Raw genomic sequence first — 14,305 nt, 5'->3', positions numbered from 1 at the left:
TTTCCGTTTAAAGGAGGTCTGATTCAGCAGCGGCGGCCCGTCAAGCCGTGAAGCCGAACGCGCAGGACTTTTTTTTTTTTTTTCTTTTTTTTAGTTCCGCGCAGAAAGGAGAATTATTTTGTCCACCTTATCAATGACATCTCCATGACAACCATCAAGGAGGCCGAGTGACGGCACATGTTGTAATTGTGCTGGAGGAACTGTTCTGTGTGTGTGTGTGTGTGTGTGTGTGTGTGTGTGTGTGTGTGTGTGTGTGTGTGTGTGTGTGTGTGTGTGTGTGTGTGTGTGTGTGTGTGTGTGTGTGGGAGTGTGTACGCACCTGTGCTTTTACCTTAATTATTGTACTGACAAAAAAACCGATGAGAACAAGGAGAAGCAGCGGCTGCAGTTTGTGTGTATTTTAACACGAGAAGAGTCCTTATTAAAGGGGAATTCTGGTTTATTTCAACCTGCAGCATTTACCGTGAATGTGGCTCTTTTGGGTCAGACCGGACCCGCTGCCCGGTTGTCGCCCGCCTCCGCCCGACCAGCGCGCTCGGCTTCGGCGTACGAGGCGATGACGCGGTCTGAAAACCCTGTTGGCGCGAAGGGGTTCGCTCGGCCCCTCTCAAGGCCGGACCAATCAGCGACCAGCGGGGGAGCGGGGTAACTGAGGGCGTCGATGTTGAAGTAGTTGCGACACCACGGGCGCGCAACAAACGGTATATGTTGGCTCAAAGGCGGTTTGGTTAAAGGCTGCTCCAAGTCGTCGACGTCGACGCCCGGCAGGTTGCGACGACCGGAGACAATCCTCCAAAGACTGCAGGCAGAGCCGGATATTCACGCATCGGTCTGATAGCGGCTGCGTTTGCTTTACTGCAACCGGCAATTACAAAGTACGTACTGTCGCGTCATTGGAAACGCTCCTTGAACTTTGACCCTCTTGATTAAATCCGTCATGATCTGTAGCGTGACATTTGAAGTAAATGGAAAAAAAAAAAAAAAAGAAGCCGCTTCTTCCTTTTTTTTTTGGGGGGGGGGGGGGGGAATTGCAACCGGGCCGAGCATCAGCGCCACCCGCTCTTGATGTGACGCATCTTCCGCCCCAGAGGATCGTGGGTCAGAACAGCCGCAGTAGCGTGGATGTCTTTGGACATCCTGGTACTTTTGGCAGACCACCTCGCAGCAAGCAACCGACATTCAACACATGATGAAGATTTGGATCCTTTTAATAAGGCTGCTTGTTTTTTTGTTTTTTTTTGTCATCTTAATACCAGGGCTAACCTCCCTACGTGCTAATTTTCCCCACAGCAGGACATCATTTTGCAAACAAAATAAATAAACAAACCAAAGCGATTTTCTTTTTTTTTTTTTTTCCCTTCAGTGCTGCCACAGCACGGTGGAGATGCCATCCACGCAAACAAACCGCCGTGTGCGCATGAATATCGTTGTCTCTAATGCACATTGGGAGGTGGCTAATTTCTGTGTTTCCTTTCAGTCCAACTGAAAACAAACGTTTAAAATGATTCATGTAAAAGAAAAAAAGAAAATCAAAAATATTTTTTTTAAACTCCTGCATGGAGCTTGTGCTTTTTCCACCTAAACACACGAGGTTTTCGTTTCCCCAAATCTCCACAGCAAAGGTGGAGAAGTTTCACCCACAGAGACACAGGAGACGCATTAATGGGAATCGCAGCAGGCTGAAATACAGCAGAATGATCCTTTTAAGCTGCACTAACAAAGTGCCGTGCTGCAGCTTTTTTTTTTTTTTTTTTTTGGACAATACTCTTATATACTTCTGCCCAGACTATTACTAAGCCAGCTGTTACAGTAATTGTCCAGACCATGGTGGAGTTCTTTTCATCACTCTGCTGTAGCCATAGAAACACAGGGACTTCACGGTGCAACTCATAACTCCGCCACAAGGTGTCAGTGTAAATCCGTATGTAATCCTCTGGATAGCTGATGGTCGTTTGGATTATTAACAGTTATAAAGACAAATAGCAGCATCGCACTCTCAAATGAAACTCTTTGCTTCATCGCCGTAGACTTTCAGAAGCATTTTGAGGGTCTCCGTTGACCGTTTCCTCTTCGGGAGCTTTTTGCGCTTCGTACAGCGGTTGCGGTCGCAGATTTGTACATCACGCGTAGAGGACTGGACGAATGGTCTCGGTGCTGGCCTGTTTCTGAAAGCGTGAAAGCCTCAAGGTCTCGGAGAGAAGTGGAGTCAGAAAAGAATGGTTGTCAGCGTCTTGTCAAGGTTTATATTTTGTGTCGTATTCAAGGCTCGCTGTGTAACATTTTGAAAAAAGGAAAAAAAACAGTTAATAGTTCATACGGTATGTGAGGATCATCTGTGGTTCAAACAAGCGTAAAACTGCTGCCTTGTTTTTTTGACCCTGCACCGTGTTTGAGTCCCGTACAGCAGCAAAAACACGCAGCTGTTACCTGCTCTCTCTGTTCTGATGGAAATCTCCACTGTGAACAAGTACTCTCAGCTGGAAGCAGGAGACACCCACGGCACTGTATGTTTAGCCATCATGACTAACCAGGCACCTGCTTGATTGCCCTCTCAGGGAAAGAACACACTTTGGAGGTTGTTTTTTTTTACATTTTGTATTATTATTTGGAGATTTTTCATACATAACTTCCATGCAGTGCACTGAACTGTAGGTGTAACGCTGGCATTGTGCTTTGGAAGAGAAACGAGCTCGCGGAGAGCGTTTAAACGCGTGTTGTGTTTTTTTTTTTTTTTTTTCACATGTTAACACCATTCGGCATCAAACCCTTCAACTTCTCCAATTCGGAATGTTTATTTGTCCATCAGGGGGGGGGGGGGATTAGAGGCAGAGAGTCGGCAAAGAACGCATGCAAAGACCTCCACGGAAAAAGCATTAAAAAAAAGACACATTTCTAGGGATGTCCAGTCTATAGATGGTTTTAAGGCCCTGCAAGTCTTTGACAGAGATATATATTTCTGTTTAAAAGTCTAATCACTTTGTCGTTGGGGCCAAGTGAACATTTGTGCCAAATTTGAAAACACTCCTTCCAGGGGTTCACCGGATATCGCGCTCACGAGCATTGCTTACTGTGAATTGATATTGACCTTAACCTTTGACCCCCAAAATCGAATCACTTTATCTTCCAGTCCGAGTGAATGTTTGTGCCAAATTTGAAGACACTTTCTCAAAGCGTTCCTGAGATATGGCATTCAAGAGAATGGTAGAGAGGCGAGGTCACCGTGACCTTGACCTTTGACCTTTTAACCAGCAAAATGGTATCGGTTCATTCTCGAGTCAACGTGAACATTTGTGCCGAATTTGAAGAAACGTGAGGTTACAGCGACCTTGACCTTTGACCACAGAAATCTTGTTGTGTACAAAATCATCCAGCTATATCACAAAACGAATACTTTCCATTGGCCTCGACCAAAATACAACTCTGCATCAGTTCACCGCACGTGCAGCAGATGCAGAAGCAGCTGTGCATTAAGGAATTAAAAATAGAGCTGTGATCTCCAGCAGCACAGAACGACAGTTATAGTCTCGTATCGTAAACAATGCAGATCATGATGAGTAATATTAATGAGTAGCGGACATTAGTGCTAGACGTGCAGTAATAGTAATCCTCCATAATCCTTTTGCTGGCTATATCCACGGATGAGAGTGTTGGTATTAAAGCCCCTCGTGGCCCCACCCAAGACCACCCACCACCCACCACGCCCTGCCGCTGCCTCGGCATCAAATAAGACGGGTTTCTACAGCGACAACTTAAAAATAGAACTTCTGCTGTTTATATCATTTTCTGATGAAAGTTTTTCTTTCGTTAAACCCTCGTCCTGTTTTGTTCGAGCCCCTCCTTTTGAGGTTTTATTCATTTAAATAGTGTATTTTTGTTCTCGTCTCATTCATTTTCGTACTTTTCCCCATTTTGCATGTAGTATCTTCAGTTCCCCTCAGCAGTGTAACAGGTTTTTAAACGTCTTTCAGCTCATTGTTTTGGTTTTGTGGACAAAAGGAGGCCACAAGGAGACCCAAACCCACCACGGAGATATAAACCGACCACAGAGGCACAGGACCACGAAAATACTCAAATAATCAAATAACACGCGACCCCCCCCCCCCCCAAAAAAAAAAAAAAAACAACAACAAAAAACAACAACAACAACACAAAATGACTAGAAAGACACACAAAATAACCATAAAAAGATGCAAAATGACCAAAAAGAAATGTAAAACTACCAAAAAAGAAACACGGTATGAAAGAGCACCGAACAGACACATAAAATGACCACAGGAAATGCAAAGTGACCGAAATAGAAGGAAAACATTCACAACAACCACAAAAGATGTGAAATCTCCAAAAATACACACAAAACGATCAAAAACATACACAAAATTAACACAATACATTTAAAATGATCAAAAAGACACGTAAAACAATCGATAAGACAAAATGACCACAAAGATGTTAAATGACACACGCAGTAACCAAAAAAGTGACTGCAGAAATGCAAAGTCAGCAAAATAACATGCAAAGTAACGAAAGATGACCACAAAGATGTTAAATGACCAAAGAGATGCAACATTACCACAAAGGGAATCTGTCAACGTCTACGAGTGCTTACTAAACAAATTTGAGGATACAATGACGCACAATTAGCAGAAATGGATGACAGATAGATAGATAGATAGACAGACAGACAGACAGACAGACAGACAGACAGACAGACAGACAGACAGACAGACAGACAGATAGATAGATAGATAGATAGATAGATAGATAGATAGATAGATAGATAGATAGTTACTTACTTTATTAATCCCCAAGGGGAAATTCTTTCGCTACAGCAGCATTTATAGATACAGGAAAGAAATAAAATAGCAGTAAAAAATATTAAATATAAAAATGCACAGTATATACAATAAAATAGAATAAAATAAAATAGAATAATTCAATTAAAACTAACTAAACAATAGTGCAAAGTTTAAAAAAAAAATTTTTTATATTTAAACAACCAAGAAAAACAGACAACAGACAACGGTGTTATTGTTGTGTGACGGATTTTGCCAGAGGTGAGTTATTGTACAGTCTTATTGCAGTGGGCAGGAATGATCTGTATCTGATCTAAGATAGATTTAAAAAAAAGAATTATTTTTGAAAAAAATAAGAGCAGTGAATAAATCAAAATATGCACGAACACACGCAAACTATATATACAAAAAAAAAAAAAAAAAAAAAAACAAAGTATAAAATGAAGTAAAATAAATACGGCTTGGGATGAGCGGGAAAGTGCCGGGTGCTGCGAAATGAAGTACGTTATTTAAGGCTGGTGTTGAAAAGACTTTTCAGACGAACAAGTTTAACGTTTCAGCGAGTCGACCGCTGTTTTGTGGTTCGACGCGTGCGACTTTACTCCACGTCGCGATTCTAGCGGAAGTAGAAATGGGCCCGCGGTTAAGACGCATCTCCTCGGAGCGCTACGGGCGGGAGAGCGAACGGCTGAAGCGGGCGTTGCCGGGGTGCGTCTATGACAGTTGGCGGCACGATTGCACTCCATTTTGAACCTACAAACTGTCGGACGGAGGCGCGCCGCCCTTCCGACCTGGAAAAACCTCGTCCAAACTGAGCAGCGTGCGTCCGACGGCCGGCTGTGATGCAACGTGTGAGCGCGTCCTTGCCCTCTCCTTTAACCTCGGAGGGATTGTTTCTGTCTGTCTCTCTCTCTCTCTCCGCGCTGCTCCCCGAGCAGCTCCACTCATGATATTAAGCTGCAGAGAGACTTTTTTTTCTTTTTTTCTTTCCTCATTCGTCGGCATTCGTCCCCCCGTGGACTCGGCGCGGTCAGATGTGGCCTTTAATGCTCTGGAGCTGATAAGACGCGACGGGATGAGGTTAATCTAGCTCTGCAGTTAATGGGCTGGCTCGCCAAGACTTTATAGTAGCATGTTTACCTACAAAAGCCTGGATTATGTTCGCTGCATGCCAACGCTGTTTCAATCCAGTGATCACATTTTTCTCAAATTCTCACCTTCTAGGTTAGGTTAGGTTAGGTAGTTACTTTATTCATCCCCAAGGGGAAATTTTTTTCCCCCCTACAGCAGCATACAGGAAAGCAATAAAATAATAATAAAATAAAATAATAAAAAGCAATAAAATAACAGTAAAAAAATATTAAATATAAAATGCACAGTATATACAGTACAGTATATATCTATATATATTATATACAAACAACCAAGAAACACAGACAACAGTGTTATTGTTGTGCGATGGATTTTGCCAGAGGTGAGTTATTATACAGTCTTATTGCAGTGGGCAGGAATGATCTCCTGTATCTGTCCTTGTGACAGCGGAGCTGGAGGAGTTTTTTGGAGAAAGTGCTCCGCTGTCCCTGCAGCAGGTGGTGGACGAAGATATAGTTAAAGTGGAAATGAACTATCGAACAATATGACTGGGGTTTGTTTGATTTTTTTTTTTTTTTTACCTTCGGCAACTTTATATTCAGCCCGATATGATATGATAATTAAAAAAAACAACAACAACAACAAAAAAAACTGATTGTAGTTCATGTTTTTGCCAGCAGGGCGGCGTCATCTCAAAGCAAGCGAACTCGTGAAGTCACAGGAAGGATAGATCTCCGCTGTTCGCTTTTATACATACGTAGAGGTGTAAAATAATCTTGTTTATAATTTGCCTGTGTGTCTATTTTAAAAACCTTTCCAAGTAGTAATATAAATAATTATAGTAATAATAATAATAATAATAAGCTTTATTTATTTAGCAGCTTTCTTTCAAGAAATGACGCTCTAAGTTCTTTACAGCAAGACACTTACCTGATGTGTTTCACATAAAAACAGATATAAATTAAACATGAATAAAATAGAATAGAGTTAAAATATAGAAAAAAAAACTAAATGCTATGTAATTTGGTGTTAAAAACCCGTACTTTGGTGCATTGAACCTCGTTTAGCTCCTGTTTTGTCGTTTTTAAAGCCAGTTTTTTTATTTATTTATTTTTTTATCATGACATTGCGGTGTTTTGAAATATTTTGACTTGGAACGTGATTGCCGAGTCCCACCAGCCGAAACCACGCACGCCGGGTTAATTGGCGATGTGCCTTTATATGTCACGTTATCACGGTATCGGGCGAGAGTGGAGCGGGGTTAGACTTCATCACAGTGAACCGATACTAAGCTGCCTCGCAGATTAGATGCGCGGTAGTGCGAGAGCGAAGGCGGTACGCGTGCTCATCTGTTACGTGATGTCTACGAAGTGTAACGGTGACGCGTATTTATGACCCTGAGGCCTGCAGGGCGGGAGGTCACTCAGGGTTTAATGCTCTTCCTTCAGTATTTCCTTAAACACGGGAAGAAAAAAAAAAAATCAAACGGGAATTTATTGATGTCAGCTATTTTTTTTTATTTTGGAACAACTCTACCATATTAGTAGACTCCCCAGCATGCGTTTTTTTTTTTTTTTTTTTTTAGAGTTGAAGAGATAAATTGTATGTAAAAGTGGACGTATGGGTTCCGGGTCCTGAAAAATGAGGCCGACGCTAAAGTGTCTACAAATTGCAATACCACCGATGGCCAGTAGGGACTGGCTCCAAACTTCAACTTCTCTCATTAAATAAAAAGTCAAAACGTTAGTTTTCTGGCGGTCCATCTGAAAATAATCCGTCATTAATTAGATTCTCAGCTGCAACTCCGCTAAATCCCAAAACACCCAAAAACATGCACCTCAGGTTGGTTGGCGCCGCGGTCGTGGCAGCCTGTTGCAGCAGCTCCCCCTCGGGATGCTGCTGTAGCAAAATAATTTCCCCTCGGGGATTAATAGAGTACAATAAAATAAAAAATAAAAAGAAAGAAAGAAATCCGATGCAAAAGAAATAAAGCGTAGAAAGCCGCCGCCACGGTCGAAAAACGGCGTCGGGTTCGGTTTTAATAATAGATACAGCCGTGTGTCAGTGCACAGTCCCCCAATAAACTTCACTGGTATGTTTGTGTGTTATTTTCCACTAATAATTAATTAATTTATCACGCAAATCAAATTTTCCTTGAGGGCTAAATGTTTGTTAATTAACAATCAATAATCCCGACTGTGAGACAAACGTAAATTATAGTGCTGTTCTGTGTGTTTATCACACACACACACACACACACACACACACACACACACACACACACACACACACACACACACACACACACACACACACACACACACACACACACACACACACGTGAGGTGGACAAAAGCAGAAGTTCCTATTTTTCTAATGTGGTGATGTGCATCAGAAGATGGGTGTTTGTTTTGAAACTCCCATCCAGCCTGAAAGCACAAACAGATGTTGTAGTGGTTTAGTAGACTGTGTGTGTATGTGTGTGTTTGCATAATTTATATATTTATGTGTGTGTGTGTGTGTTTTTATCTAAGCTGCCACATACTTTGCCTTTCACTTGTGAACAGACGATGTTCTGTACATGATGTGGTCGTCGATACACTGGAAAATGTTTTATTTATTCATTATTTTCAGATGGACCGACAGAAAAACAAATAAAAGGAGGGACTTTTGCGAAAGTCGACACCGTGATGGCTAATTTATTGACTGTATATTACATGGGAAGTTTAATGGGAGTCTATGGAGACTTTTTTGAAACCAGTGGTACTGCACTTTAAAGCACTTAGCTTCACTTTTCAGACCCGGAGACTTCGTCCACTTTTATATAAAGTCTGTACTTAGTCCCTCATTAATGCCAATCTGATCAATAAATCCACTTTACGTCAAGTTTGAAAGGATAATTCCGGTTTATTTCAACCTGGAGAACTTCCGCTGAAGTTCCCTCCGCGCAGTTAGCAAAACGGCCGTTCAAAGAGAATAATTCCTGTGTTTACTTTCAGTCTCTGAAAAATAAATATTTAAAATGAATAATGTAAAAATCAATATATATATATATTTTTTTTAAATTTTAGGAAAGCAACTTGTGCTAGTCGCCCCGATTAATGCTCACTTGTGCAAAGTTGGGGGGGGGGGGGGGGGGGGGGGGCGTTTCCAGAGGTCGTGCATCTCGCCGCGCTGCGTCGCGCCTCGCGCATTGGGCAGACAACGGCGCGTGCGGTGGGGCTACGGCGACCTGTCTCTTTAAGTTGGTGTCAAAGCCGATTACCGCTGATCTCCGTCGTGATTCTGTTTTCACCGTCTGTTCCCTGAGTCTATTTTTGTTTTTGCGTTGCAGGCGGTACGAAGCGCTCCGTCGTTTTCCATCCATTTTTATTCTTCTCTTTTTTTTTTTTTTTTTCTTTCTCATCTCTCTCACCGCGCGGGTAGAAAAAAAAAAAGAAAAAAAAAAACGCTCGTCCGGTAACTTCTCGCCAAACTTTGCAGCATGGAAACACCGTGAAGTGTTTGCAGCTTTCAGCGGTTCAAGCCCTGTCAGGAGAGCCCGCAGCAAAGCCCCAATCTGGCGAGCCGGTGAGAGTGATGTGCGCTGCGCCGCGGACGCTCCAACTTTTTATACCACGGTAAGCCTGGATTACCTTTTCCTGCAGACGGAGACATTAACCGCTTTCTCTTTGGTATCCATCCGATAAAAAAAATAACGCCGCGGAGGGGGGCGGGGTGGGGGGGAGCGCGATGCGATGTGATGCCTCGGGTCACTGTTTGAAGTTAACGTAAAGACAAATTTCCTCCGCGTGAGCAGAAAATGCAGAAGAGCGTGCGGTACAATGAGGGCCACGCGCTGTACCTGTCCGCGGTCGCGCGTAAAGAGGGCGCCAGGCGCGGCTTCCTGAGCAAGAAAACCCCGGAAAACAGTCGCTGGGCCGAGAAGTACTTCGCCCTGTACCAGAACGTGCTCTTCTACTTCGAGAACGACCAGAGCGCGAGGCCCTCCGGGATATACCTGCTGGAGGGATGCACGTGCGAGAGGGCACCGGCACCCAAGGTGTCCTCCATCAGCAAGGAGCCCATGGAGAAACAGCAGGTGCGTCCCGCTTGTAAGTGTACTGAGCTGGCTGAGGGGCAGCGGAGGGAAGTTTAGCCAGATTGTAGCTCAAGGATGCAGGCTGCTTTTTAAATCTGAGAAATAATAAGGTTTTCACTGAATAACAATCAACTATTATTTACATTTGTGCCAAAAAAATATTCAGTTTACCATCAGGAAGAGACAGAAAAGCACAAATTCTCATATTTGAGAAGCTAAAAAAAAAAAAAGCCATTTTTTCCCCACATTACATGCTTTTACTTTTGTCTTTCTTTAGCCCCTTTATACTACCATTACCCCCGCATGCACAATATCCTTATTTTCAACAAACTGAACCATTAGTCTGACTTATTGTTTACTTTTTGCACCCAATTAATAAAAACTGTAAACCAACCATGAATCCAAAATTTAAAAAAAAAAAAATTGCTAGCTTGCTTATAATAAAACAAAACCTTCACGATCCCTCAAAATACTACAAAATAATTAAATGTTACATGACATTAAAGATGTAAGTATTACAGAGCAGTTAATAAATATTCTTTCAGTGTTTAGCCACATAAATACAGTAAAACAATAGAAGAAACAAAACTATAATACGGTCTATTCACATTTAAAGTGGTTTGTTTTGGTGCCTTATTCTTCATCTCTATAGCTCCGTAAATGTGAATAATTCGGTTGATGTTTTTATACAGATGATAACAATTCTAACGAATTTGTAAAATCATTGCAATCAGCGAGGGCGGGAGGTTCCAAGAAGACTATTTGCACATTTATGTTGCGCTGCAGATTGTTGGACTGAAACGGTAAGAAGTGAGAGGAGGAAGCTGAGCTGAACTTCAGAACATCCTTTTTTTTTTTTTTTAGGTGAAGGCGACTCTGGAAATGAGACGGTAGTGTGAAAGTGTTGCAAAGCGGTGCGTCCACTAAGCCCTTTATGTTGGGTTTGGAAAATGGAGAATAAATAGAGGCGACCGTTTGGATCCACACGTGTCTTTTGGCTGTAACTTAAACCTAAAAAAAAAAAAAAAATCTTTTTTGTTTGTTTGTCTAAACTTATCAAACCTTCTCCGTAGCACGGTCGCGTCATGAAAGTCGTATTTATTTTTCACCGGCACCGGAGCGCACCTGTAACGTTAAGTTGTGACTCATTTCTAAGGTTGCGTAAACCGTTGTTGGTGCCAAATTTACAAGCAGTGTAGCCGAGATTTTTTTTTTTTTTTTTTTTTATTTTTTATAACTTTAACAAAGTCACCGATATAAATCACGCTAATTTCATCGGTTGTTGTGGATTTCTCATCTAAATGTGATCGTCCAATTTCAGTCACGACACGTTTGTGCAAATGTTTCACATTAACAGCCACGTCAAGATGAGACGTTTTTCCTGTTTACCGAAAGCGCTTTTAACTTGAAACGGATACAGGAAGTTGGTATTGGTGCACAACGCAGAAACTTTTTAACAGGGCAAACGGGAGCGGATCAAAACATGGCTTCAAGTTGACGTTGTGAATCAATGAATACAACTTCAACGATGACCTTTCCGTTTTGTTTCGAGCGGCTCTCTTGTATTGTATGACATCAACTTTAGACGTGACTGGATCTTTTAAGTACTTAAAAAATGTAAATGAATTTCAACTGGATCAAGAAAACTGTGAACATTTTATTTCCTCACTTGGAAAGAGAAAGTGACGGAGCTTTGTTGCCGTGAGCTCCGGCAGTGCTTACACATACGACAGCTGTCATATGCCAGACTCTGTAAAGTATGGACAACAATACATCCTTTGTAGAGAATAATGAGCCAGACACAAAGAGCTTCACATTATCAGCAAAATAATTGTAAACAGAGTTCTTAGTATTTGATCTGAAAGCTCATTTTAAATGACCCATATTCTTGTTTGTTTTTTTTTTTTGTTTTTTTTGCTGCTGCAAGGTGTGAAGATGCTTCATCCCATCAGCAGCAGCTGGCATAATACAGTTTATTACTTTATAAACTTTTTTTTTTTTTTTTTCTTAAACGTTTTTTTTTTTTTTTGCTGCAGTTGCCGTTTATTTGACTTTTTTTTTTTTTTTTTGCTGGATTATATCGGTTAATCTTGTCGTCGGTTCACAGGTAATCCGTCGCTTTCTACCTGCGACTCGCATGCTCTTTTTATAGAAGCTAAAAGAGGCGGCAAGTTAAGAGTTCGTTCACAGTGAGGGAAAACAACTGATCTGCTCACCCGCTGCTCTCAAACGTGCCAGAATCGGCGCAAAGACTCCCGAAATGATTGTATTTTTAAGGGAAACGAGGCAATCAAACTCCAAACAAAGTTGTTATCTTGGCACTTTGTAACTCGGTTGTAGAGATTTGGGGAAACGAGGAGTTGCACGTCAGGAAGACGTTCCCAAAACCTCATTTTAAACGTTTGTTTTCAGTCTGACTGAAAATTAAACACAGAAATTAGCCGGCAATTTTTGCTTATCGAAATCTGCTGCGCGCTCCAAATCACATACTAATTATTTTTACTTTTAATACGTACTGCAGCTACGGTTAAAAAGTATGCATGGGCAATTCGAGCAAAAGTACTATTCTGACAGGAGTAACGTATTACAACCAGGCGCCGGTAAAAAAAAAAAAAAACGGTACATAAGGAAGAACAAAAGTCGTACATACTAATCGTTTAAAATTTTAGAATATTTGAAATTCACGTCCCGCCCCTATTAAATAGAACGTACTGTTGTATGGATGCAAATGAGACATATTTGCTTCATCATAAAAAATGCTGACTCGAACTTTGACCCTCTTGCTCATATTTTCGTTGCATGACATTTGCAGGAAAACGGAAAAGGATGCGGTTTGGAACGCTTCTTCTTCTTCTTCTTCTTCTTCTTCCTTTTGTGGGCGGAGCATTAGCGTCACCAACTCTCTCTGCGTCTACCAGATATAAACATGTTCTGGATGGAAAGCCGGCAGTTCAGTTGCGTCTTAAGTTAAGCTAATATGTACGACGTCGTTCTCTTTATCCAAAATAATAATGGCATAGCGGGTTATTATGGCTTCTATAAAAATGTTAGCATGCAAGAAAGCTACGTAAATTGCTGTATTGCAACGAACTCGCCCAATAATTACCCATAACTTCCTAAGAGACCTGATACTTTTTGGTAAATTCAATTTTTTTTCGATATGATAACACCCACCCACCCCCAAAAAATTTTTTTTAAGTGAACCGTAAAGTCAGTCCAAATCTTAACGACATTTAGCTTTATCTTTTACATTATTACCTTTGATGGATGATCAGTTGTGGCGTCTTTTTAGCACGATTATCTATGAATGGACAAACGGCTAAATGATTAAAAGTCGGTGGACATTTCTCCGCCCTGAGTAGCGCCTGAAGGCTTCTTAATGAGGAGCATGCAGCTCTAACAACCCCCAAGGCAGGGCAAAAAAAAAAAAAGAAAAGAAGTATACAAGGCAAAGAATTGGTCCCACTTTCATTTATCTAAATATACTTTTAGGTCAGACATTTCACACAAGGATGGCAGGTCAACAGATGATTTAATGAACACTTTCTGGGATGCCATTGCTCTTTACTTCCCGTTTTCAGCAATAGTGGCTTGTCTGGAAAAAGACGAGATGGTCAATTTCATGTTGATCTTACGAGTCCTTGTTTGGCTGATTTAGAAAAAAAAAAGAAAAAAAAAGTCAGTTGGGTTTTAGGAGACGAATCTTTTCTGTGTCCGGTGTTGTCTGCAGAACTGGACAGAGGAAACTAACACTGTGTTGGCCCTGTATTATTATATTAATTAAGAAATGTTACATTGTCTGACAGATGTTTCGCTGCTGCAGTTGTACTTTTGGTGTCTTAGACGTCGGAGTGGACTCATTAAATAAGTAACGTAACTAATCTCCAAGCGGAAATACCATAAAAACCATATGCATTTACAGAAGCCATGATTTAAAAAAAAAAAAAATTCAACAGGCCCCCAGCTAGACTGCTGTTTGCCCTGGGAACACCGTGTTTGTAACATCCCCTTTAACTGGATTAGTCCAAATTCATGTGAACAACAGTGAGTCAGAACAAAATTCACTGCTGTGATTCCGGCCTAATGAACTGGAAACGTTTAAGCCAGGCTGAAAGCTGAGGTAGCCAATTGAAGGATTGGTTTCCAATCGTTCTTGTGTGTTTACGTGCGTCGTGCAAATCCGGTCGTTGCGTAGCTCCCGAGGAATAAACTGCTCGCAAATCACCGTTTTCCTTCTTATTATTTACAAATGATGATCTGTGAAAATTGATTTGAATCTATCCAAAATAATTCCTGAGATCTACAGTCACCAAGACTGTTATCAATGAAGTGAAACCGG

At 41.4% G+C, this 14,305-nt stretch overlaps 1 protein-coding gene across 3 annotated transcripts in view; it reads left to right on the top strand.

Annotated features, from left to right (window-relative positions):
• The first annotated feature begins 9,618 nt into the window (after positions 1-9,618).
• rasgrf2a (Ras protein-specific guanine nucleotide-releasing factor 2a) overlaps positions 9,619-14,305 on the top strand; it is a 30,791-nt gene continuing 26,104 nt past the window's right edge. For all 3 annotated transcript variants that reach the window (XM_069700688.1, XM_069700678.1, XM_069700697.1), the window contains exon 1: positions 9,619-9,966. In XM_069700688.1, the coding sequence (XP_069556789.1) occupies positions 9,688-9,966 (279 nt within the window). In that variant the 5' untranslated portion in view covers positions 9,619-9,687. The remainder of the gene's footprint in view (positions 9,967-14,305) is intronic.

The sequence above is a fragment of the Brachyistius frenatus genome, unplaced genomic scaffold (genome assembly GCF_029030835.1).
Source record: "Brachyistius frenatus isolate BFR_SWC_R1_liver_20210118 unplaced genomic scaffold, ASM2903083v1 Contig_3, whole genome shotgun sequence".
Lineage (NCBI taxonomy): Eukaryota > Metazoa > Chordata > Actinopteri > Embiotocidae > Brachyistius > Brachyistius frenatus.
Note: the sequence above shows the minus strand (reverse complement) of the source record. Positions and strands in the feature narration are given on the sequence as shown.